Source organism: Xenopus laevis, chromosome 2S (assembly GCF_017654675.1).
Source record: "Xenopus laevis strain J_2021 chromosome 2S, Xenopus_laevis_v10.1, whole genome shotgun sequence".
NCBI lineage: Eukaryota > Metazoa > Chordata > Amphibia > Anura > Pipidae > Xenopus > Xenopus laevis.
Genome location: NC_054374.1, coordinates 67,301,206 through 67,325,002, shown reverse-complemented (window position 1 = coordinate 67,325,002; position 23,797 = coordinate 67,301,206). Strand labels below are relative to the sequence as shown.

At 36.8% G+C, this 23,797-nt stretch overlaps 1 protein-coding gene across 5 annotated transcripts in view; it reads right to left on the bottom strand.

The window, feature by feature from the left end:
• Window positions 1-311: 311 nt before the first annotated feature.
• rps6ka6.S (ribosomal protein S6 kinase A6 S homeolog) overlaps window positions 312-23,797 on the bottom strand; it is a 91,059-nt gene continuing 67,573 nt past the window's right edge. For 4 of the 5 annotated variants that reach the window (XM_041583085.1, XM_041583084.1, XM_041583086.1 and 1 more), the window contains exons 3-21: window positions 23,635-23,716; window positions 20,510-20,590; window positions 16,165-16,244; window positions 15,877-15,983; window positions 15,440-15,477; window positions 15,089-15,231; window positions 14,882-14,952; window positions 13,552-13,640; window positions 12,856-12,920; window positions 10,304-10,406; window positions 10,081-10,208; window positions 9,842-9,964; window positions 8,767-8,856; window positions 8,341-8,499; window positions 5,809-5,970; window positions 5,608-5,684; window positions 3,820-3,937; window positions 2,982-3,119; window positions 315-1,137 (exon numbers count right to left, since the gene is read on the bottom strand). In XM_041583085.1, the coding sequence (XP_041439019.1) occupies window positions 1,015-1,137; window positions 2,982-3,119; window positions 3,820-3,937; window positions 5,608-5,684; window positions 5,809-5,970; window positions 8,341-8,499; window positions 8,767-8,856; window positions 9,842-9,964; window positions 10,081-10,208; window positions 10,304-10,406; window positions 12,856-12,920; window positions 13,552-13,640; window positions 14,882-14,952; window positions 15,089-15,231; window positions 15,440-15,477; window positions 15,877-15,983; window positions 16,165-16,244; window positions 20,510-20,590; window positions 23,635-23,665 (1,926 nt within the window). In that variant the 5' untranslated portion in view covers window positions 23,666-23,716 and the 3' untranslated portion in view covers window positions 315-1,014. 5 annotated transcript variants of the gene reach the window in all.

Genomic DNA, 23,797 nt, shown 5'->3' with positions numbered 1-23,797 from the left:
TCTTCTACAACACAGCAACTCTGTACTAGTGTCCTGTTTTATAATTTTGTTCTTTAAAATAACCACATACGGCTTAATAAAACCCTGATATCCACAAGATATTTTTCCTTAACAACTTTTAAGCCCTTCCATGATGGAGCTGTTTGATCTTGCTGTGTTGCCAGAGAACACTGTGCAGTTCAGATCAAAGTAATGGCAATGTAAAAATCGAAGGAGTTGGCAGTCGGGTAATTGACATTCAGGGCTGTAGATTTTCCAATCTACAGAAAGCAAGCAATTAAACAAGATAACTGAAGACAAGAGAAGCAATGTACTGTATTCCAGCAGTTTTTATTGATACTGAAGCATGAGATTGGTTTCTTGAGCTCTAAAATTCTCATTTGCAAATTCACAGTTTGAGAATCTGACAGGTAAGAGGTGAGGCTAATATAGTAACTTTTAAAGTGCCCTTGGTAGCACAACACATATTACGTTCTTTGTAATAGACCTGATAAGGGATACACAGTAAGGGATACAGCCCTTTTGGTGTGCAAAAGGCAGCACCTATTATTTTCTAATGGCAGATAACTGAAATATTATATGGGAAAGAGTAATTGCAAAGGAGTGTAAAAACAATGGGCTAATTTAGTGTAAATGCAGCAAAAAGCAAAAGAAATGACCCACAACAAAGTAATAAAATGTAGCACTTTCCTGTGTCAAGGAGGTAGGACTACAGACAGCCCTGAGATAGTGCTTGACAGTATGTAAGGATATGATGGCAGTGGACACATTGGTATCCAAGAAGAATGGAACCTTCCACTACAAGTATACAATCATGTTTTCTTGACCGCTGCCCAAAGCACACAGCCCCACAGTTCCGCCTACCACAGTGTGAAGTATCAGCTGGAGAACCAGGCATTCTTCTACCATAGCAATAGGGATCAAAGGAGGTACAACAGGAAAGTAAGGCTGTATCGGCAAGTTTTTGTGAGAAGTTATGCACAGAGGGAAGAATTCCCTTATACAAGGCTCCAGCTAAAGAGTAGTAGAAGGCAGCTTCTTGACCCGCCGCTGTGCCAGAATAGACGATTTAATGGGCTGCAGCAGAGGTGTCGGCTTGGAGCTGTTTAAGGCAGAGTATGTTGCAGCCATTGCTCCCTGGAAAGGCAAGTAACACAAGGGTTATGAAACTTTTGGTGGATAGAGTGAGACATATGTACATACATGCAAGATAGCATAGGTGGCAGAATCACATTTACTGAACTACCGATAAACTTAAAACCATGTGTTCAAGTAAGATCTGACTGCACACTAGATATGTGAAAGCTTGTTTCAGAGCCTGCTACTCTGCATCCAATGCAATCTGCTACAAGTAAATATTTGGATTAATTTGCAAAATATGCCACTGTAGCCAATGGTTTTCTCTTATTATAAAGATAAAAGCCAATATCCTTTAGTTAAATAGTGAAGACTTATTATGCACGACTTTACAGAATTATTCACATCAGTCCCTTCTTAAAGGGGTATTTCACCTTCTCGTTAACTTTTAGTATGTTATAGAATGGCCAGTTCTAAGCAACTTTTCATTTGGTCTTCATTATTTATTTTTTTATAGTTTTTGAATGATTTGCCTTCTTCTTCTGACTCTTCCCAGCTTTCAAATGAGGGTCACTGACCCCATCTAAAAACAAATGTCTGTAAAGCTACACATTTATTGTTATTGCTACTTTTTATTACTCCTATTCATATTCCAGTCTCTCATTTAAATCAATGCATGGTTGGTAGGGTAATTTGACCCTAACAACCAGATCACTGAAACTGCAAACTGGAGAGAAACACAAATAATAAAAATTGAAAAACAATTGCAAATAGTCTCAAAATATCACTCTCTACATCATACAAAAGTTAACTCGAAGGTGAACAACCCCTTTATGGTCTGCCACTGTGCTTCCCTTTATGTTCCATATCAATACATTAATAATATGCAAGAACTAAATAAAAATGTATCCCTTGCATGTAGATGTTTCTTTCCACACCCACCCAAAAAAAATATGCATGTTGCAATACAGTATATAATCCTTTAAAAAAATCTTTCATTTAAGAACATTTTCAACATCAGCAAATGTTAGAAGTCAGAATAAAGCTGGCCATATATGGGCAGATAAAACCTGACAATATAGCTTCAGGACCTTCAGGGGCCGTGGGACTCTTGTAGAGAAGTTTGATCCAGGTAATGCACCAAGGCCCAGAAGCGTGTCAGAAACTCCCATAGGTAATCCACTCCACCGAATCAAAAGCCTTGGCAGAGTCTAGAGAGGCCACAACTCTGGTGCCTGCATCCGTGTGAGTGATTTGTAGATTGGTAAAGAGTCTGCGAAGGTTAATGTTGGTGGAGTGCCCAGGCATAAAGCCAGATTGATCTGGGTGGATAAGGTCCAGGACCACCTGTTGGAGGCGGGAGGTAAGTATTTTAGCCTGGATTTTAGCATCCGTTTTAAGTAGAGATATAGGGCGGTAGGAAGAGCATTGAGTAGTGTCTTTTCCTGATTTTGGGATGACCACTATGAGGGCCTCAGTAACTGAAGGGGGCAATGAGTTACTGTCAAAAGCACTTTGTAGTGTGTCAAGGTATTTTGGGACAATTTGTTCTGAGAGAGCTTTATACCAGTCCAGAGGAAGGCCATCCGGTCCTGGCGTCTTTCACCAACATATTTCTGCCCAGTTTTCGACAGGTTTCAAATTCCGGTCAGGGCGGGAACCATCTTGGCGCATTGATGCAGCCCTCTCCTGACAGCCTGCATTGGCCTCCATTATGATCTGATCGTTGGCCCAACAGATTAGCCTAATACAGCTGGAAAAAGATACTCATCCACTTTTCATTGATAGCAAGACCTCGACAAACTTAACAAATCCTCCTACAGACATAACTTAGCAGCCTGTCTAGAATTGTAAATGCCAGTGGATAGCCTTTTAAATAAAAGATGTGTATAGACTATTCATACTTTAACTAGATGTACATCCTGTCGGTTCAGTTGGCTCTGAGGTAACGCGTCTCTTTTTGTGATCCATTCATGCTGTAGAACTTGTTTAGCAGTGAGCCTCTTATGAGGGTCTACATGCAGCATTCGTGAAACCAAGTCCTGTGTGAAATGAAAATAAGTGCAAATTAAGGTGTTTGAAGAAGTTTTTACACCTTGAGCTGCATTATACAACAGAAAACCTTTTAACCTGAGAGCAATACATACTGTGAGCATACATGTTTTTTTTTTTCATCATAGCCCTGAAATACCTTTAGGAATTATGAATATTGCTTATTCATTGAAGAAAATTATCATTTTAGGTGGACAGACCACTCCCTCTATCCAGTGATTACTCTTTTGGTGACACTTGCTATTATATGCCTCAACATAAGATGGACACACAGGGCAGTCTTGGCTGCTGGACCACCTGTGCATGTCTGGTTTTGGAAGACACAAAGTATCAAAAGGGCATTGGCAGTTTCAAAAACAAACTGCATCCCAATTCTATACAGACCTACTTTTGTTTGACAATATACAAATGCTGTTTTTCCATTTGGGTGGGTGGCTAAACCAGACAGAATGACAATATCTTACACTTACTGTACAACATCAGAAACTGTATAATGAGATAAGGCTGTTGCAGTGTAAAGGGCTAATACTTTTTTGCTTAGGTGTAAATGAGTTTATCACTTTCAGCAAGTTTGATGACATATACTTCAAAGATAAAACAATCACTGGTAGCATGAACATCCAAAGTAAAGGAAATCAAGCAACAATTAAATATAATACCATATATTCTACACCTCTACCTTTCCTTTACCTTTGCAGCAGCAGACACAGTATTCCAGTTTCCACCCCTCAGTGTAAATTTCCCACTACCGATACGAGCTAGTATCTCTTCAGGAGTGTCTCCTAGTCCATTTGCAAATGGCGTGTAACTAAGTAAAGACAAATTAAGATTTAGATTAGTTTCTAGATGCAACTAAGTTCTATCATATGTATGACTGTATCACAGTGAAACCTTAATTTTACATTCCATGATTTTAAGTTTTACTGCCTTTATCCCATTTTTTGCACTATTTTTTTGTGTTCCAACCAACTTATAATGCATAATGAATGCCATAATTTTACACCATTTATTTCTGGTCCCCTGAAAACTGTAAAATGGAGGCTATGTTCTATGTGTATATTATATATGAACAGTTGCATGCATAGTAAATGAGCATGGAATTAGGGGACCGCCAACAACTTCAACTTTTACAGATACAAAATCCTACATCTGGACAAAGGTGAAAAAAAACCTGCAATTGGACCAGTCTGGTTCCACACTACTTAATGTAGTGGAAAACTAAATATACAGCCATTGCAGGAACAGAATTCCACAGCTTTACAGCAATGAAAAAAAAAAAGTTTGTACTTTAACGTTCTTTCTTCTAATGCTACTAGGTAGCAAAGGGACTTTATTGTATGATATTCCTCCTTATCAATTCTTCTCCAGTGTAAACAACTCCAAGTTAGCTGGCCCAATTTTGAAAGTGAGCTATTTCTCTATTTCAGTGTTCTGTTAGCTTAGCTTAGCTTTTTTTTCTGTAAAGTATCTTGTGTAAAGTAGACCATAATGTATATGGGGTTTTATAAACAGTTAATACTTCACTTTCCTGCTGTAAAACTACACTCTTACATACAGGACAATATCATGTGCTGGTGCAGAATAGCGTGGCTTTCTACAGCTACATTTATCATAGACAAGTATTCCTAGGCCATTTTCGATTAAGAATTTGTCTATCATACTCTCATTAAATAAATAAATCTGAAATGAACAACTTTACATTTTAGAATAACTATACCCCTGTTTGTGTTATGCCTTATAAAGCAGTGGTAAAAACATTTATCTTAATACTATAAGTCTACTTGTGTAATAGCAAGCAGTTACATAGCTTTCAATGCCCTAGTCAGCAATACATGTAAAAGAAATGTTAACCCAAATAAGGATCCCAGTGGTGCAATGCTTAGAACTCTAGTCCAATTATAGAACTTTACATGCAAGTGAAGCTGGAACTAGTGCTAAGCAGAAGAGGCATGGGCATAAAGTGCAATGGGGGGTGGAATGGTTGCTAGGTACATACAAAATAAGCAAATAAAAACTTTGATTTACATAATCTTTTCTTCATAAAATATGGAGATTATGATTCTTAAAACGACTTTCAAAAACATTAGCAGTCCCTTACAAGGGTAAGGGTAAACACAAAAATAAGATCTGAATAATGGGAGCCTAATTGAGAAGAAAAGGTTGCCCTCAAGCTTTGTCAAGTCTCTGCCAGTTTGTATAGGGTTAAACTTTCATTCTTAAACATATATTGCTATGTGCAAAATATAAGCAACCTAAGTCAAATCTTAATTTGCAAAGAACAGTTCCTGAAACGTTGTGCTGTATTTCCTGTCTCAACTAATGAGTAAAAGCTTACATAATAATGCCCCAGGAGGGGGCCAGATATAATATAGGGTCACTGAATGCTGAGGACAAACAAACGTACAAACATGCATCTCTATAGGCCCAAATATTGGGAACAAACACAACATTAATAAACATTTTTACAATGTTGCTTACCCTGCAAGCATAGTATAAAGGAGAATGCCTAAGCTCCAGATGTCACAGCCCTCATCATAGCCCTGTCGCTTCAATACCTGTAGGAAGAAATAGAGAGTTTAGTCTTTCTACCGAGTCCTTCTAGAATACCAGGTCTGACATAGAATCCCTTGAAAATAGTCACCAATCCTCAGCACTGCTTTCTTCTTAATAAAATATTACCTCTGGTGCAACAAAATTGGCTGTGTAGCACGGAGTCATGAGCAATCCATTATCTGCTCGTAGCTGTTTAGCAAATCCAAAATCACATATTCTGATTGACTCTGGATCACCTGATTCATCCACATACAGAATATTGCTAGGCTTCAGGTCTCTATGAACTACCTGCAAAACAAATATATGTGGTTCAGGAAGTGGTTTAGATTTTATTTTACCCACAAGTTGATGAACTTTACCAAATCCAAGATTCAGTTCAGTATTTAGATGTGGAAAAAAAGACTGTAGAAGTTCAGTATTTAGATGAGCTTCAGCACTTTTTGCAAGTTTCTTATTACAAAGAATTCTTGTGCTCATCTAAACAGTGTGAAACCATATATCATGTGAATTAAAGGATAACTAAATGCATAACATTTGTATTTCTAGTTGATGCTGATTCTTGTCATAAAATGCTAGGCAATCCACTGTATATTTATCTTTTATTTTCTAAAAAAAAAATAAAGGGGGAAACTAGATGGCAGGATTCTTCTATTATATCTAAACCTCAGCCCATATTAGCAAAGGTTTAATAATGAACCAAACAGCTGTCTTTAAAATATAGGTATCACTATAGGTTTCTTATTTCATTGTGAGCTTATATTAATTTTTCATTTTCGTGATTGTTCCCCTTTAACATATACAGTGGGGAAAATAAGTATTGAATACGCCAACATTTTTCTCGTAAATATATTTCTAATGGGGCTATTGAAATTAAATTTAGATGTGTAATAACCCAAGTAATCAATACGTACAAAGAACTCAAAACAAATAAGTCCATAAATTTAGTTATGTGTAGTAAAGTGGAATAACAGAGGGAATTAGTATTGAACACATGAAGAAAAGGAGGAGCAAAAAAGGCATGGGAAGCCAAGAACCCTGCTGAAATCTGTCTGTTTTCTATAATTCCCCCCTATCAGTGCAAATTAATATAAGCTGGTTTAGTCCTAGTTGATGGCCTATAAAAAGGTTTTTCATCAATACCAAGGTATTACACAAGAAGCATCTCATGATGGGTAAAAGCAAAGAGCTCTCTCAAGAAGTATTTCTAAGCTTCTTTAGAAGCTCATTTAAAGTTTGCTGCACAACATTTGGACAAGTCAATGAAATTCTGGGAGAATAAAGTCTGGTCAGATGAGACCAAAATTCAACTCTTTGGAGAAATGGAGACTGCATATCACCGCAAAACACCATACCAACAGTGGAATTTGGAGGTGGGAACATCATGGTGTGGGGCTGTTTTTCAGCATATGGTACTGGCAGACTTCATATAATTGAAGGCAGGGTGAATGGAGAAATGTAACGGGAAATTCTTGATAAGAATCTGCTGCCAGCTACTGAAGATGAAATGAGTGTGGACATTAAATGATCCCAAACATAAAGCTGCTGGAATGGCCCAGTCAATCAACCGATTTGAATCCAATTGAAAATCTATGGAAGGAACTGAAGATCAAAGTTCATAGAGGAGGCCCCTAGGACCCTCAAGATGTAAAGACCGTTTATGTGGAAGAATGGGCCAAAATCACATCTGAGCAATGAATGTGACTAGTTTCTTCATACAGTCTTGAAGCTGTCGTTACCAACAAAGGCTTTTCTACTAAGTATTAAATAAGTTCAATACTTTTCCCCTGTGTCATTCCACTTTACTATACATAACCTAATTTATGGATTTATTTGTGTTGAATTCTTTGTATGTGTACATTACTGACATCTGGTGTAAATTTCATGTCAATAACCTTATTAGAAATAAATTTACTGAGAAAAATGTTGATGTGAGATGTTATTTTCCCCGCTGTAAATATAATATAGAAATATTATTTATGTAAAAATATTATATTTATATTTCATTTATAATACACAAAAGCCATGAATATCCTGTAAATTATATCCTTATAAACGGTGAGTTCTGATGTCATCAGTTATAAACGGTGAGTTCTGATGTCATTTCTGTCACATGAATCACTGAAACTTGTGTATTATAATAAATAAAGTATCCCCAGTTGCAAAATATGAGGATATTAGAAGTTACCTCGGAGTTCCATGACCTGTATAAAAACACTCGGCCTTCGGCCTCGTGTTTTTATATGGTCATGAAACTCCTCGGTAACTTATAATATCCTTATGATTTACAAGAGGGGGTTACTTTATTCACTATATATATATATATATATATATATATATATATATATATATATATATATATATATATATATATATAATATTATTATTATTATTATTATAAGTGGTTTTTGAAAACATTACATTTTTAATCAAAATTAACAAATGAGAATCCTCCTTTCAAAACTCTAATAGGCAGCTTGATTAATGATAAGGTTATCAGTTACAACACTTGAGAAAACCCTGTTACTACTTTAAAATTTTTATGTCTAGTTTAGTTGTGAGCTTACGGTTTACAGAAATTATTTTCCACACCAGATTGACCACTTGGCTATTGTTGCCAATTTATAACTTATATAGAATATTAAAATAAATTCGTCTCACCCCTTGAGAGTGTAAATTCTCCACTGTTTTGCAGACTGTAAAAAGGACAGAACTGGCTTCTCTTTCAGAGAAGAATTTTTGCCTTAGAATGCGGTCCAGGAGCTCCCCACCTCGCATCAACTCTGTTACAACGTAGATACTGTTACCCTCTTTATAAACCTGTCAAAGAACAGAAATAGGGGAAACCTGTCGGTTATTAGGAATACATCTTTGCTTCTTAGTCATAAATAGTTTAAAACTCCTGCTGAATTTCTCTGCATTGTGCTCTGATATAATTAATGTACACATATTATGCACTCAAGCCATTTATATTTACAAATCCAACCAAGAAGCTTGTTGTTTTTATCAAGCCTTCAATGGCAACACAGGATGACAGATGACCGTCATAAATAAAACCAAGATACAGTCTTGTAACTCAGTACTCACATCTTTTAATGCAATGATGTTGGGATGCTGCCCATATCGCCTCAAGATCTCAATTTCCTCTGATGGGTCTCTCTTTGTTTTGTCTATAACCTGAGGTATTAAAAACACAAAGTGAGCAAGACATAAAACAAGATTGAGAATTTTCAAAAAATTGTATATTCAGCAAAGACAAGCAGAAATAAGTCAAATCTGCTAATGATATGTTTAACAACTTTAGAAGGAGAAATAAACAGCAAGTCAAATTTTAATCTAAAGGGAAACTATACTCCTGGAATGTAGGTCTCTATAAAAATATATTGCATAAAACAGCTCATATGTAAAACCCTGTTTTATGTAAACGAACCATTTTCATAATAATATACTTTTTTGGTAGCGTGAGCCATTGGGTTATCCTCAATATAAATCGGAAAAATACAAGTCGCTGTCAAGCGCTGACCAAGTATTCAGGAATCCAGTTCAATTATCATCAAATATAGGCTTTTATTCGCACAATTAAAAGGAGTTACAGTGGGGGGTGTGCAATTCTAACGCGTTTCATGCCCCATAGCTGGGCACTTCATCAGAGTATCCTCAATATAAAATTGCCATTTCAAAAAATAAGGGCTGCCCCCTGAGATCCTAGAATTCACGGTGCACACAAACAAACATACATGTTAGGTCACACAAGCCAATTAACAGACAGAGTTATGTATTTTGTTTCCCACACTTCTTCCTGTGACAGTTAGAGCTGCGGTATTTCTGGTCAGGTGATCTCTGAGGCAGCACACAACCCATCACAAATATGTGGTTCAAGACAAGAGATGTAAAAGGGCAGTATTTACTTAAAAATATATACCAGTTTGGTAAGATTCTTTAATATGCCACGAAATTTGATATAATCTGTTGCTTAAGTATTTATTTATATGTTGCAAACAGAAAAAAATCACGACTACTCAATTCAAGAAAGCAAAATAATATTCAGTATTATATGTTTAGGTTCTCCTCTGCTGTATTGCCTCTAATCTGTGTACTTGTGAGTTTACACACGTTGAAAGTACCGAAACAATTATTGCTGGGGAACTAGAATAAAGCTCACCTTTACTGCATACTCCATGTTGGTTCCTTTATGAACACATCGCTTGCACACAGAGTACGATCCAACACCAATAGTTTCCCGCACAGTGTACACATCCATAAAAAGAATATTTTTACTGTGTGTCTACATAATAACCAATAAGAAAAAAAAATACATAAAGCATAATGGGGACAAAAATAAACCATCTCAGCTGCTATAAAAAAATAAAATAAAAACAGACTGCTTATTTATTCACTGACCTTTGGCACTGAAAGTACAGGAGGACTGCTTGTTTTTTTTGCATCTTCCTCTACCAATGCTGGAGCCACAAAACTAAACCCTCGGAAAAGCTGGTGGGCTCCAGCACTAGGTGGTATACCAGGAGAGTCTGTGTGTATAGTACATAAACTGATCATGTTAGGGATTCAATATCAACTATCTTTTGACTTACCATGATCAATGCTGTAAGCGGACGATACTGACCTTTTGGAGTTCGAGATGTAAATTCTGTGTCAAAGTAATAGGTATCATCTGCCTGGGTAACTGCTGGTTTAAAGGGTGGGCTCATCTCCCTGCGGAATAATTTCTGAGAAAAAAATTGAAGCAGTGTTGGGAAATGATCATTTACAAGGTTCTTTAACCTGTTAGTCAAGAAAGATTAGAAATAAGCATTAATTAATGATGTTATCTACTGATCATAAGTGTTCTTCAGAAAGTCATTTTTAGTTACAGTGTGCCTGAAGCAATCTCACTGGGTGTGGAATTAATGCATGGGGTGGACTCAGCAAGTTTGTGCAATGCCTGTGGCTTTATCTTAGGTGTGTTATGGGTTTTAAATGATGTACAAACTTAAAAAAACAGGACTGTTTTTAGAACATGACAGTATTTCACCTGGGATCATTTACTACCTTGGGAAAATGGGAATTTAGCTAATCCTAAACCAAGTGGCAGATCATTTCACTAATGTGCCCAAATATTACTGCTACGGCTATGCGATTCCTGATTGCACTGTGCTGGGGGGCCACATTATTATTCATTTCATGATGGAGGCTGAGGGCCGGTGTAAATTTGATAAAGGGCCGCACTTTAAAGGAGAACTAAACCCTAAAAATGAATATGGCTAGAAAATGTCATATTTTATAAACTGAACTTATTGCACCAGCATAACATTTCAGCTTCTCAATAGCAGCAATGTTCCAGGACTTCAAACTTGTCACAGGGGGTCACCATTTTGAAAAGTGTCTGCGACACTCACACGCTCAGTGGGGCTCTGAGTAGCTGATGAGAAGCTAAGCTTAGGGGTTGTCGCAAATTATCAAGCAGAAAATGAGGTTGGCCTGTAATATTTGCTAATGCTACAGGGTTCATGATTAAATTCTGATGCTAGTTGCACTGGTTTCTGATCTGCAATGAAGTAATTATCTGTATTCATTTATAACCAGCCTTATGTTCGTTATGCGAACTGTATATTGTGAGTGGGTCCCTAAGACAACAGCAAAGAGCATTTGCAGTGAATCAGCAGAAAGGAAGATGGGGAGCTACTGGGGCTTCTTTGGAGGCACAGATCTTCCTTGCAAAAAGGCTGTGGTTGCCTTGGACTAGTACCAAAGCCCAAAACATAATGTACAGCATTTCTATCCTACTACTTTAGTTAGGCTTTACTTCTCATTTAACAAGTTGGTTATTCAGTGGTTAGACCCTGAGGTTACCCATGATAATGTTAATCCTCTCTTCTAGCTGTAGTTCTGGTACTTGTTTTCCTGGACCCCAAATTTCACATGGTGCGATATGCACCTCGTTTGTATTGCATTAATAGTCTTTACATGTATGTATAAATCAGTTCAGCCTCTAAAACAGGGGTTTTGCAACGAGGGCCAGATTTGGGGAGGTGAAAATGTGTGGGGGCCGACCATTTAGCCTGACATTCTTTGAACCATTAACACCATTTAACTAATTTAAAGAAGGAATCACCTAGCCTTGGCAATGATCTGCCACTTGGTCTATACTGCTGCCTGTGTGCTGAAGGTGTTAGCAATAGACACATACTGGCACGTAGTGACGCCCCACTCTTGCGTACGTCTTTAGGGCTGAAGGTGCAATCGAAGTAGTGATGTGCCAGTACAGTAAAATAAAGAAGTATGTGAGATCGGCGCGTCACTATGTGCCAGTACGTGTCCATTACTAACTCCTTCAGCACACAGGCAGCAGTATAGACCAAGTGGCAGATCATTTCACTAATGTGCCCAAATATTACTGCTACGGCTACGCGATTCCTGATCACACTGTGCTGGGGGGCCACATTATTATTAATTTCATGATGGAGGGTGAGGGCCAGTATAAATTTGATAAAGGGCCGCACTTTGTACATGCCTGCTCTACAACTATGCAAAATTTGAATACATTATAACACTGCAGCACCAGCAGAGGTAGTGCTTTCATAGTATGGGTAGTCTATTTTTGCTAAGGAAACGGAGGGGTCCTGGAATAAAAGTTAAAAACTTTGATGCCTGCTGAATGGCACATATGGGATATTAGATCAGATTTGATGCTGAACCAACAATATGGAAACCTTTATGCAAAGATTTTAGCTTGTGACTTAGGATCAGTAATGTTAAAAACAAATCTTTTATTATAGCAAAGTAAAAAACAAGGATATGCCTATATGACCAACACCTCAATAAAAATATGACAACATCTGAAGGACTTATAATATCATCTATTTGTGAATAAATTAGCACAGATGTAAAAACACAATTGTAATTTAAAGCAAATATATCATTGGTTGCTATGGTATGTGGGACAAACAAAGTAGTTTTTATTGCAAGACCCCGTAAGTCCCTTCAGTTACTTCACTTAATGCTATCATTTTTATACCAAAACAGCATAGCACTTTGCCAAAGTAAAACACATTTATGCTTTATTCTATTAAGGAACAGCTTTGTCCTTTTCAATAAGCAAGGTGTTAAGATGAATAAATACTCTAACCAAAGGCAATACAATTTAGTTTAGATATTATGGGGTGAACAAGAACTTACATTCCAATCAATGGTTGAGAAAAAGGGTTGGCGCTTAATCTCTTCAGCCCCTTCCATGGCAGATCCTGAAAAACATGCATTAGAATGATGTAAACATACACACTCTTCTTACTAAGTGAACAAATAAGGTTAAAGGAAAGCTACGGAGGCATTTTATAGATTAGCTGCAATAATAGATTTACTTTATTAGATTTAATAGATTAGCTGCAATAGTGCAAGCTAGAATGCTTATTCTGTAGCATGTTTAACCATACCTGAGTAAAAAGCTCTAGAAGCACTCTGTTTATTTAGGATAGCAGCTGTAATATTAGTTTGGTGTGACATCACTTGCGGCCTGAGTCTCTCCCAGCTCACTTATAGCTCTGGGCCCAGATAACAGCAGAAAAGGGAGGGGGGGAGGAGCAAACTGAGCATGCTTAAGCTGGCCATAGACGCAAAGATCTGATCGTACGAATCGAGGATTCGTATGATTTTCGGACCGTGTGTGGAGAGTCCCGACATTTTTCGTCCGGCGGAGATTGGCCATTTGGTCGAAGGAATGAAATGCAGTGTTTCTTTTGACAGAGGACTCAGAGCAGCATTACTTTGAGGGTTTACTGGTATATTTAGGTGGACCTTTCTGATAAGGCTTACTTAGTATCAACCTTTCCTTCTCCTTTAAATGTATATAACTAATACATTGTAATTTTAACTTACCTAAACGGTTAGTAGGATTCCTTTTGAACAGAGCACGTAATAGACTTTGTGCTTCATTGCTAAGAAACTGAGGCATCCCTAGTTTGGCTCTAAGGTAGAAAAAACAAGTAAGCAGGATAAACTACAACAACATTAAAATGAACTCAAGCATTTAAAATAATTTAAAAAGATGACAATCGTACTAACAAAGTACAACATATAATGTTTTTCTTATAATAGGCTACTATTTAGAGTTTATATTTTCCTTTCTTTTTCCTATACCCCATTGCTGCAGACTATTCCAGACTATTTGGCCATCAGTTATGCTAATACACGTTTGCAGCTACAGGGGCAAATGGTGAACGAATAGTGGCGTGTCTTCTATGTGCAAGTTGCGGAATATAAGATCAAACACAGTTGCACACTGTCAAAATGTAAGCGCAGGTTCCCTGCTTAGTTTATACTCACAGGATCCTTCCAAAGTAAAACATATATCAGTGCTTATCCACAGTGGAGCTGGGTCTTCGTTCCGTTTAGTTGCCTCTCGTTCCACTCTCTCACACACGCTTATACACTTCCTGGATGCTTCAGGCCGAGGACTTCAGTTTTAAGAGTGAGTGGATATTATTCATTGTAATAAACCGCATTTCTGAGTCCCCCTTTTCTGTTTTGCGATTTCCAAGTCCGTATTGCTGAATTCTGCTTCTATGTTGAGCAATCATTTGCAGCTGATTTGAAGCATCCAGGAAGTGTATCAGCTTGTGTGAGAGAGTGGAACGAGAGGCAACTAAACGGAACGAAGACCCAGTTCCACTGTGGATAAGCACCGATATATTGTTTGATTTCGGAAGGATCCTGTGAGTATAAACTAAGCAGGGAACATGCGCTTACAGTTTGACAGTGTGCAACTGTGTCTCTCTGTCTCGGAGGTCGAGCGGCGAGGTGCTTCGGATTGGTGTGGAGGAGAAACGGCACTCGCTTTTATTGCTGAAACATACTTTCCAATTTTTGACTTAGAGACAAGAAAGACGTTCTAATCAAAAGTGGGACTTTTAATTTGGTAAAAATTTTTATTACGGAAGCGCATACAGTGTTTGACTTTATTTCAAAATGTGTTTTTGCGCATCCATCTTAGTTTCTTTACGCAAGGTGTTTTGAGCCTCTCTGTTTAAGTTGCAGAATATGCTACTTTGAGGGTGACTATCTTATGGTAGAATTCTAGTAAAAAAAAAGCTGCAGGAAAACAAATACACAACTGTGAAGATAAGAAGTCATTCTTTCATAACTTGTATTTTATCTGTAGTTTTCTGCTGAAATACTCTTGACACAGAGTATACAATTTGCTACTTACTTTAGGATTAGAGTCATGGTTTCCTTACGGTCTTTGCCCTGGAATGGCAGGGATCCTGTCAGCATCTCAAACTGTGAATATGGAAACACAGGGATATTAATAAAATGGCAAAACTGTAACCTGAAGACTGACAGAACAGTTTGAAGTCTGACAGATAAGGATGAGTATAATAAAATAAATTGTTCAGTTTTTATGAAAGCATGTTACCATGAGCACGCCATAAGACCACCAGTCTGCGCTGTGTGAGTGTCCCTGTCGATTCACCACTTCAGGAGCCATGTATTCCACAGTCCCACAAAAAGAATAAGCCTTTTTTTCATGGTCTATTGCTTCTTTACTAAGTCCAAAATCTGATAAGAAGAATGCAAAGTATTCAAGTAGATGTTAAAAAAAAATTCATTTAAACACACAACAAATTATAAAGATTGTTTCAAGTTTGTTAAAAGCCTGTATGTAAAGAAGAATGGTTCCATCAGAAAGATATTGGAAAAAGACCCTTAACACAAGGATTCAGAGTGAACACAGGGATGGGAATATAAACAGTTTACAGAAACATACCAGTAAGCTTTATATGGCCCTCTTCGTCCAAGAGAATGCTGTATGGCACAGATAAAGCAGAAGTTAGAATCATGTGCCACTCACAATGATAGAAAGTAAAGAAAAGTGGTATGCATTTAAATATTACAAGTAGAACAAGTGCAGAAAAACTTTCATTGCTGCTTTTATGCAGAAAAAGTAAGAAATGTGATTGAGCAAAAATCTGGTGTGTGAAATTACTGTAAATAGTAGTAACTAAACAATATTTAATTTTTAATAGGATTATGTGTATTTGTACACGTGTGCAATCAGGCAATTCTGTGCTCCTTTTTTCTGTTTAAAAGTACGATTGACCTACACCATTTGAACGCACATTGCAGTCCCACCAAAAGTGCAGTCAAGTTACAGCAACAGTGCAGCACACTCAAACTGCCTACAAGCCTGGCTCACCAACATACTTTTCAGGTTTTAGGTCACGGTAGATGATCCCTAGGCTGTGCAAATGATCAAGACCCAAAGCCAATTCAGCTAGGTAAAACTTCACATCTTCTTCTGTGAACATCACCTGAATTAAAAATACATTAAAGTACAAAATTGGTTTTGTACATTTTTTTTATAGCGATAAAATATTATATTATTATATACAGAAGAAAGGAAAATTCCAGGTATCTTGGCTAAAAACCAATTACTGGTATATATTTAGATCAAATGTAAAGGGGAAAATTACAGCCATCTCTAATACCAACCTCTTTGGACAGACGTGTAAATAGATCTCCTCCCCGCAGAAAATCCAGGATTAAGTAAAGTTTCCCCTCAGTCTGAAAAGCTGTATATTGAATATATTAAAGATACTTAATTACAGCATAATTTGCACAGGTATACTTGCAAGAATTTATCATCAGGTTTAACCAGTTTCAGGAGCTTGATTTAATGGGAAATCATTGAATCTTTTGCAATGGTTTCGTGCTTTTCACTTGGTATTTTTTCACATACTAACAGTTATCTACAGGCCTATTGGTAATAGGTAGCACTGAGGTATCACTGTAAATCCTGTATATTTCACCAAGAATACTCCAGAAGCTTAAGCCTTGAAATCCAAGTACAAAGTGTAACAGTTCTTATTTATGCACTGATTTCTGTGCTTATTTCATCTAATGTGACTCTACAGCACACCCATTACAGATTATAAACTCTAGGTGGTCATGTTTGCAAAAAGCCTGACAGAAAGTAGGAGCCATGGAATAGACATTTTGAGTTTAACATCAGTTCTCACGGTCAGTCTTGAATGCTGGGGTGTTGCACATTGTCCCAAGCAAAGAGAAAACCTACTGCATCTAAAATATTAACTTATTATTCATTAGATAGAAGTCTGTATATCATGTGAAACGAAATTAGCACCTGAGATATCTTCAACTAATATTTTCTTTATCACCAAGGTTACATATTGCATCAAAAGTCCACGCATCTTGCTTCTTATAAATGAGGTGGTTACAATCGGCAAATAACATGCTGCATAACTGCCTTAAAGGAGAAACAAACCCTTGCTACTAAAATCCCCAACCCTACATAGACCCCCCTCCCAGCTCCCCCACAGCCTAGTTGGTACCTTCGCTAAATGCTCCTCACTCTTTACTTACCCCTTGGTGCAGATTCTGTCCAGCAGAGTTCATGGGCGACATCTTCAGCCGCTTCGGTAATCTTCGGGTCTTCTTCCTGTGCAATTTCTGCGACTTTTGGAACATGCGCAGTTGTGGCGAAGTTGTGTTCCCGAAGATTACCGAAGAGAAGAAGATGGTGTCCGTGAACTCTGCTGGACAGAATCTGCACTGAGAAGTTAAGGGTCATTTACCAAAGGTACCACCTAGGCTGGGGGGGAGCAGGGAGGAGGGTCTATGTAGATAGGGGGTCTATGTAGGGTAGGGGTTTTTATTAGCAAGGGTTTGGTTCTCCTTTAAAGGGTTTGGTCACCTTCCTAACACTTTTTCCAGTTGAGTTGTTTTCAGATTGATTACCTTAAACAAAGAATTTTTTCAATTGCTTTTCAGCTTTTATATTTTTCCCAAAATTTAAGTTTAATGTTTATGTTTGTGTCTCAAGTCTGGCTGCTCAGCAATCCAGGAGCATCTGAACGGTTACAATTTGCTATGATTAGATGATACATTTCTCAGCAATATCTTTGTCATATTAGTAACTATTGTATCAATTCTAACAGCTGCCTTAAAATGAAACTTAAAAGATATTCTGCACAAACGTATCGACTAAATGTATTTAAAACTGTTAAAGAGCTGGCGACCCCCCCCCATAGCTGCTTTAGAAAGTGAAAAATTAAACTTTACACTTCAATATTAGAAAAATGGTCACAAATAGAAAGGAAAAAGTCTTTATATCTGGTAAAGTATCTGAAACCACATGAACTGAAAAATGTTTGTGGGTGAACAACCCCTTTAATCACCTACAGAACAGTTTGTCAAAATAGGAGACCAGAATGTACCTTTTAAGCGGTCTGCTCATGAATGCACACACATTTTTGAGGCGAGAGCCCACAACAAATTGTAGTACGCACGAAAGATTTTGTTTGAAAACCAAATTTGGTATTTATTCTGACCTGAGCACACAGTTTTTAAGAATGTGCACAAAAGTTTAAAATGGGTCTACAAAATATTGCATACAGCCAAAAATGAATAAGAGGTTGGTTGCTATATAATTATCTACACGAAATTAGCTTATGAAATATTTGTTAAAATCTTGAAACCTTAGACAGACGTTTGCTAGGGTCTACCTGCAGAACTAGTCCATTCAAAAGATGTAGCATTAGCCAGGAGAGTATCCCCCACAATCAACTCATTAGACCTTTAGGAAGTAAAGTTTATGGGGCACATTTTAAAATTCTACCCAGAAAACATATTTCCAACATAAGGTATTTCTCTGTACACATTAAAATGTTTCAGTCATTTAATTAACTCACTCCATTACCTAATTGTTTTTCAGTTTTGGGGAGAGAAAGAATTTATTTAGGTTCTACAGGAGGCGACATGTTCCACCTTGGCTCTAGGCAGCCACTCGGTATAAACAGTGAATTAAATATTAGTTAAAACAAGTAGTACATCTCATTTACATATTTGTAAACCTTTCAGATCCTGTAAAGTGTTTAAAATCTTCACAACTATACACGGCTTCTGAAAATAAGCCTTATAAAAGGGGCAATTCATGATAGGCTATACTGAAAATTAGACAATCAATTTGTGCAATTTCTGGCATAAAATATTTAAGGCTTTTTATTTTCTGAGGTACTTTATGGAACATATGTTAATGTCTTAGGTCCAGAATCATGCCAGCCTGTTACATTTCAGATGCTTCCAATGACCTAGCTTAAGGCTCAGGACTTTAGTAGTTATTATTCTTCTTTCACTAGACTGCTTTTTATGATCGAATATAGAATTAAACAAGCTGGGTGTACAAAGTATTCTCATTAAGAGTTACGACCATATGGCCCTCAACAAGATGTTCTGATGAGGACATCCTGTAACACACTAAACATATGGCTGAATAACCTGTTTAAATATTGCGCACACATTTCTAGAGACCTGGGGGGATGCAACAATTGCTGGACACTAGTTGGGGCACCATAGTGAATTACACTTAGCAATTGAAAAATGCAGGAACCAAATCTAAAAACAGCCTTTTCTCCATATAATTGCCTACTAAAATGCACAATCCTTGATTTATGAATTGTTTTTTGATGGCTAAATAATATTAAAAAGATTATGATTACACGGGGAGGCACATTTATTAAAGGTCGAATTTCAAATTCATGCGAGTTTTTTTAAATTCCTTTAAATTCAAAAATACTCGAAATTCGATTGGGTGGTTATTTAATGGATACAAATCTAATATCTAAAATTCCCACTAATTTTACAGACTCGTAAACTCGAATCAAATTCAACTAAACTTGATTCGAGTTTTTTCTCCGAAAAAACCCCCAAAAACTCGAATGTCAGGAAGGCTACTAACATATCCGCATTGGTTCTTGGAACTCTCCCATTGACTAATACTTGAACTCACTAAGTTTTAGGTGACGAATAGTCGAATTGGAATTCTTAAAGGGCCAGAGTATAATAAATCTCGAAGTTTGGATTATTCACAATACGAATTTGAGTGTTTTGACCATAAAAAATTTTTTTTTAAAATTTGAATTCAAATTTTCAATTAGACCCTTCATAAATCTGACCCATAGTAGGCACATCTACAAGAAAGTAATGGACTGAATGAAACCATGGACAACAGTGTCCCAAAGACCATGATGGGACCCTGTACTATACTTGATGCTTAACTAATTAAAGTGGCTTGCCTAAAAAAGTGTGTGCTGTCTCATGGTTGGCAGACTCTCTCTATGCTTCTTTCCTGGGCCTGACATGTTTGGCTGAGATGTCAGTCACAGCTGAATTCACAAGTGCCTCAGTTGACAGCTTTATAGAAATGATATTAAAAGGAAACTTGGTTCAGGAAACTATTTAATGGTGACAGGCTAAAGAAGGAAGTATCTGAACAGGCGAGCATGCAAAAAGCAGCAAATTGATTACAAACCACAAGCCATGCACTCTTAGGCTTATTTTAACAGTATTATGAAACTATAGAAGGACTTTGGGTGATGTTTTCTCAGAACAGTCAGAGAATAATGGTATTTTTGCAAGGCTTAAAATGGAAACTAGATCATCATCATCATCTTGTACAGTATAGTGGCTTTTAGGAGGAGCAAAACAAATATATTAAAAAACAAAAACAAAACTCTGCTGATTCCCACCCTTGTGAATCGGTAGAGTTTGTGAAATAAGTCAAAAATTAGCTGCTGTATTAGGTGAAACTATTGGGATAGTATGCCCTCTACCATCATATTTTGTATGGTATATTTTTAAAAGATTTTGCACAAATTTTGAAAATGCAGTATAAGGGTTCAAATTAAATGTGGTACTTGGCTTAAGCATATGTAGACAATTCAGAATTCAAACTTTTTGGGATAATAAAATCGTTTGTATAATTCAGGTAGAAAGATAACAGGCAAAGTTTGTTATCTCAATATGTATTCACACTTACCATAGTGTAGCCTTACAACAAAGGGATGGTGCACATCAGCTAGAATATCTCGCTCCATCTTGGTTCTAACTCGGTCACGCACTAAGAAAAAAAACATGCAATTATATAAATGATTAAAAGAGAAATTAAACAGCAGTTTTGCTCTTAATACAGTTTAACATATACAGTAGGTAATGGAACCTTTGAAAAAAAGGTTCAGCAATTGGATTTGCAGCACATTCACATTGACTTCCCAAACTCCACTATCCTTCTTGCTTGTTTCACCCCACTTGTACGTCAGCGCAATGGTCAAAAGGTTACTGTGTTTTCAGGAATGAAGTGCCTGAAAAGTGTTGCTACTGGAGTCTGTAAGCTGAGAAGCGTATGCCTACATCATGGGATAAAAGACAGACAAAGGCAGTAAATGGACCTTTATAAGCCAGGACAACCATTTAGGTTTTCCTTTATAAACTGTACATGGAGAAGTATGCTTGCAACATGTATTTCTCTTTAGTTAGCACAATTTAGCAGGAAAAAACAAGGGAGTCTTTTTGTCTCTTACCAAGAGGGTTTACGAATCAGGGGGATGAGTTGACATTATAGTTCTCCTACCAAGTATTGATTGAAATGTGTAACAGTTATACAGCTCTCTCTCTCTCTCTCTCTCTCTCTCTCGATAAGGTACTATTCAGACAATTAAAGGATAAGTAAACCTATAAAATAAGTGAATGTTAAATTTATGACAGTGCTATTCTAAGCCCTTTTGTCATTTACATTCATTATTTATTCTCTTTTTATTCCAAGATATAAGGGATACATGTGCTGTTAATATGAATGAATTTTGTTCCAACAGCACCACCTGTTGGTCAGTTTCTGACCAGTCTGACCACAAAGTAGTCAAGGAAGTTGTCAGGAGAAAGGAAGAGGCTGCTCTGATGTTCTTCTGCTTAGGAAAACAATTAGAAACCTTTCTCAAATCTTTCCTAAGCAGAAGAACATCAAAGCAGCCTCTTTCTTTCCCCTGACAATTTCCTTGACTACTTGGTGTTCAGACTGGTCAGAAACAGACTAACAGGTGGCGCTATTGGAACAAAAATTCATTCATATTAACAGCAAATGTTTCCCTTATATCTTGGAATAAAAAGAAAATAAATAATGAATGCAAATGACAAAAGAGCTTAGAATTACACTCTCATCAATTCTACATTCACTTATTTTCAAGATTTACTTATCCTTTAAAGTATTTGTAATTTGTCAGTGCCCTTGTTGAGGGTTATTTGTTCCCGACATAAAGTGTTACAGTTACTAAAAATGTATTAAGTAGTCTTTCTTAGGTATTTCAGAATAGCCTATGGGGTTTATGAAGAGTTGACAAGGAAACTACTGCTTTTGTTAGCAACACCCACTTTATGATTCTTAGTTTTAAGATTCTCATTACTTCAAAGCTTTTTCAGTCCTGAGGCGTCATGAAGTTATTTCTGCTTTATATTTGTGTATGTTCCACACCCTTAGTGTAAAAGCCAGAAATAGTGTTTATGCCACTGAGAATTGTTAGAAATACATGGAGCCTTAAACACTAAGGCCTTTGAGAAACCTACAAACAAAGGCTTGTCAAATTTGCCATTACTAATTCAGGGATTAAAGCAATTGTTCGCTGGGTAAATGAGTAATAAGGTTGAGCAAAATAAATAAAAATTCAATAGTTATCCAAAAATGTAATGTATAAAGACTGGAGTGAAACAGATGTCTAAAATAATAGTAAGAGTACCACTTCTTCCTTTGCAGCTCTTTAACTTGTTCCCTGTCAGCAACTAATCTGTGACATGTAGGGATAGATTTATCAAAATGTGAGATTAGAATTCACCACAGAAAAACTCACCCATGTTCTGTTCAATCCCATGGGATTTTTAGAATCTTATTTATCAATGGAGTTCACCATTTGAGAAACATGCTTTTAAAAATCCCACAGGATTGAATAGAAAGTGAGTGAGTTTTATTGTGGTGAGTTCGAAATTCACACTTTGATAAATCTGCCCAGTAATTTCCGTGCGTGCATGCGTGCGTGTGTGTATATTATAGATATATAGATAAGTAACAAGATAACATGCACAAAATAAACAGAACTTTAATTAATTAACTGAAAATACAAATGAACTACACGGACAGTTTTTTTTACAAAACTAGAACGTTAGAAATGAGGAGCAGATTTAGTAGGTCTCTTTCCCCTGCTCAAGAAATAACAAAAGCCATAGTGAATGAAAGACAGTAATGATTCTCAAAGGAAATAGAGATGTTCCATTTACTCAGATTATTCCATATTACGCCTACACTTTCTCCAAAGCAGCCTTTATACAGTGCATTATAACTATTAAATGGATTCTGAAAGAAAAAGAGTCATCCCAAAGATGTAATGGTGCCTGATTTACTATATTTAATTTATTTCCTTATTTTTTCTTAATTATATGGTGCGGACATATTTAAGCAGGACTTTACAGAGATTATACATCATTCACATCAGTTCCTGCCCCAGTGGAGCTTACAGTCTAAGGAACCTAGTAGGGGCGCACACACAGTAGGGGCAATTTTGTCAGCAGTCAATAAATCTGCCTGTATGTTTTTGGAATATCAATTTTATAGTACTGGTTTTTAAACAATAACTTCTAATATTGCTGGGCATTTGTATCATAAAAGTTACTGTTTACCTGTAACTAAAAATGTAACATTTAAATATCACTTTACATATTTTCCTGACTCTATTCTAATTTGTTAAAACCTACACCTATCATAATCATCATCAATTTATATTCTCCCCCATCCAGCTCATGTTGGGCTCTGACAGCTTTTCATCCACGGCAATATCTGGCTTGGGGGGTGAGCAACAGTGCTTCAAGTCTACAGAGTATTTAACCAAGCTGATGCCTACAGTAGCCATGGTTGATTAGGTACAGTATAGGAACCCAACATTGGTAAGTAAACAGAGGCTGGGGAGCTGAGGTAATAAACCAAGGTGTCTTTCTTATGTTTTAACAAGCTTAAACAAAATTATCGACAATTAAGTTAAATTATAAAAACAAACATTAAAATGAAACAAACAAATAAAACGACACACTTCTAGATACAAGTGGAAAAAGTGGAAAGCTCCTAACCTTTGAGTGTGGCCTTTTTCAGCACTTTCATAGCATAGAGCTGGTTGGCATCAGGTGGCGTTATTTTCCGGACCAGGAAAACCTGCATAGTTCCGAAAATATAATAAATATATAAGCAATGCATCGATGAACAGAAAGGTTTGAAAAACAGTAAAGTAATGAG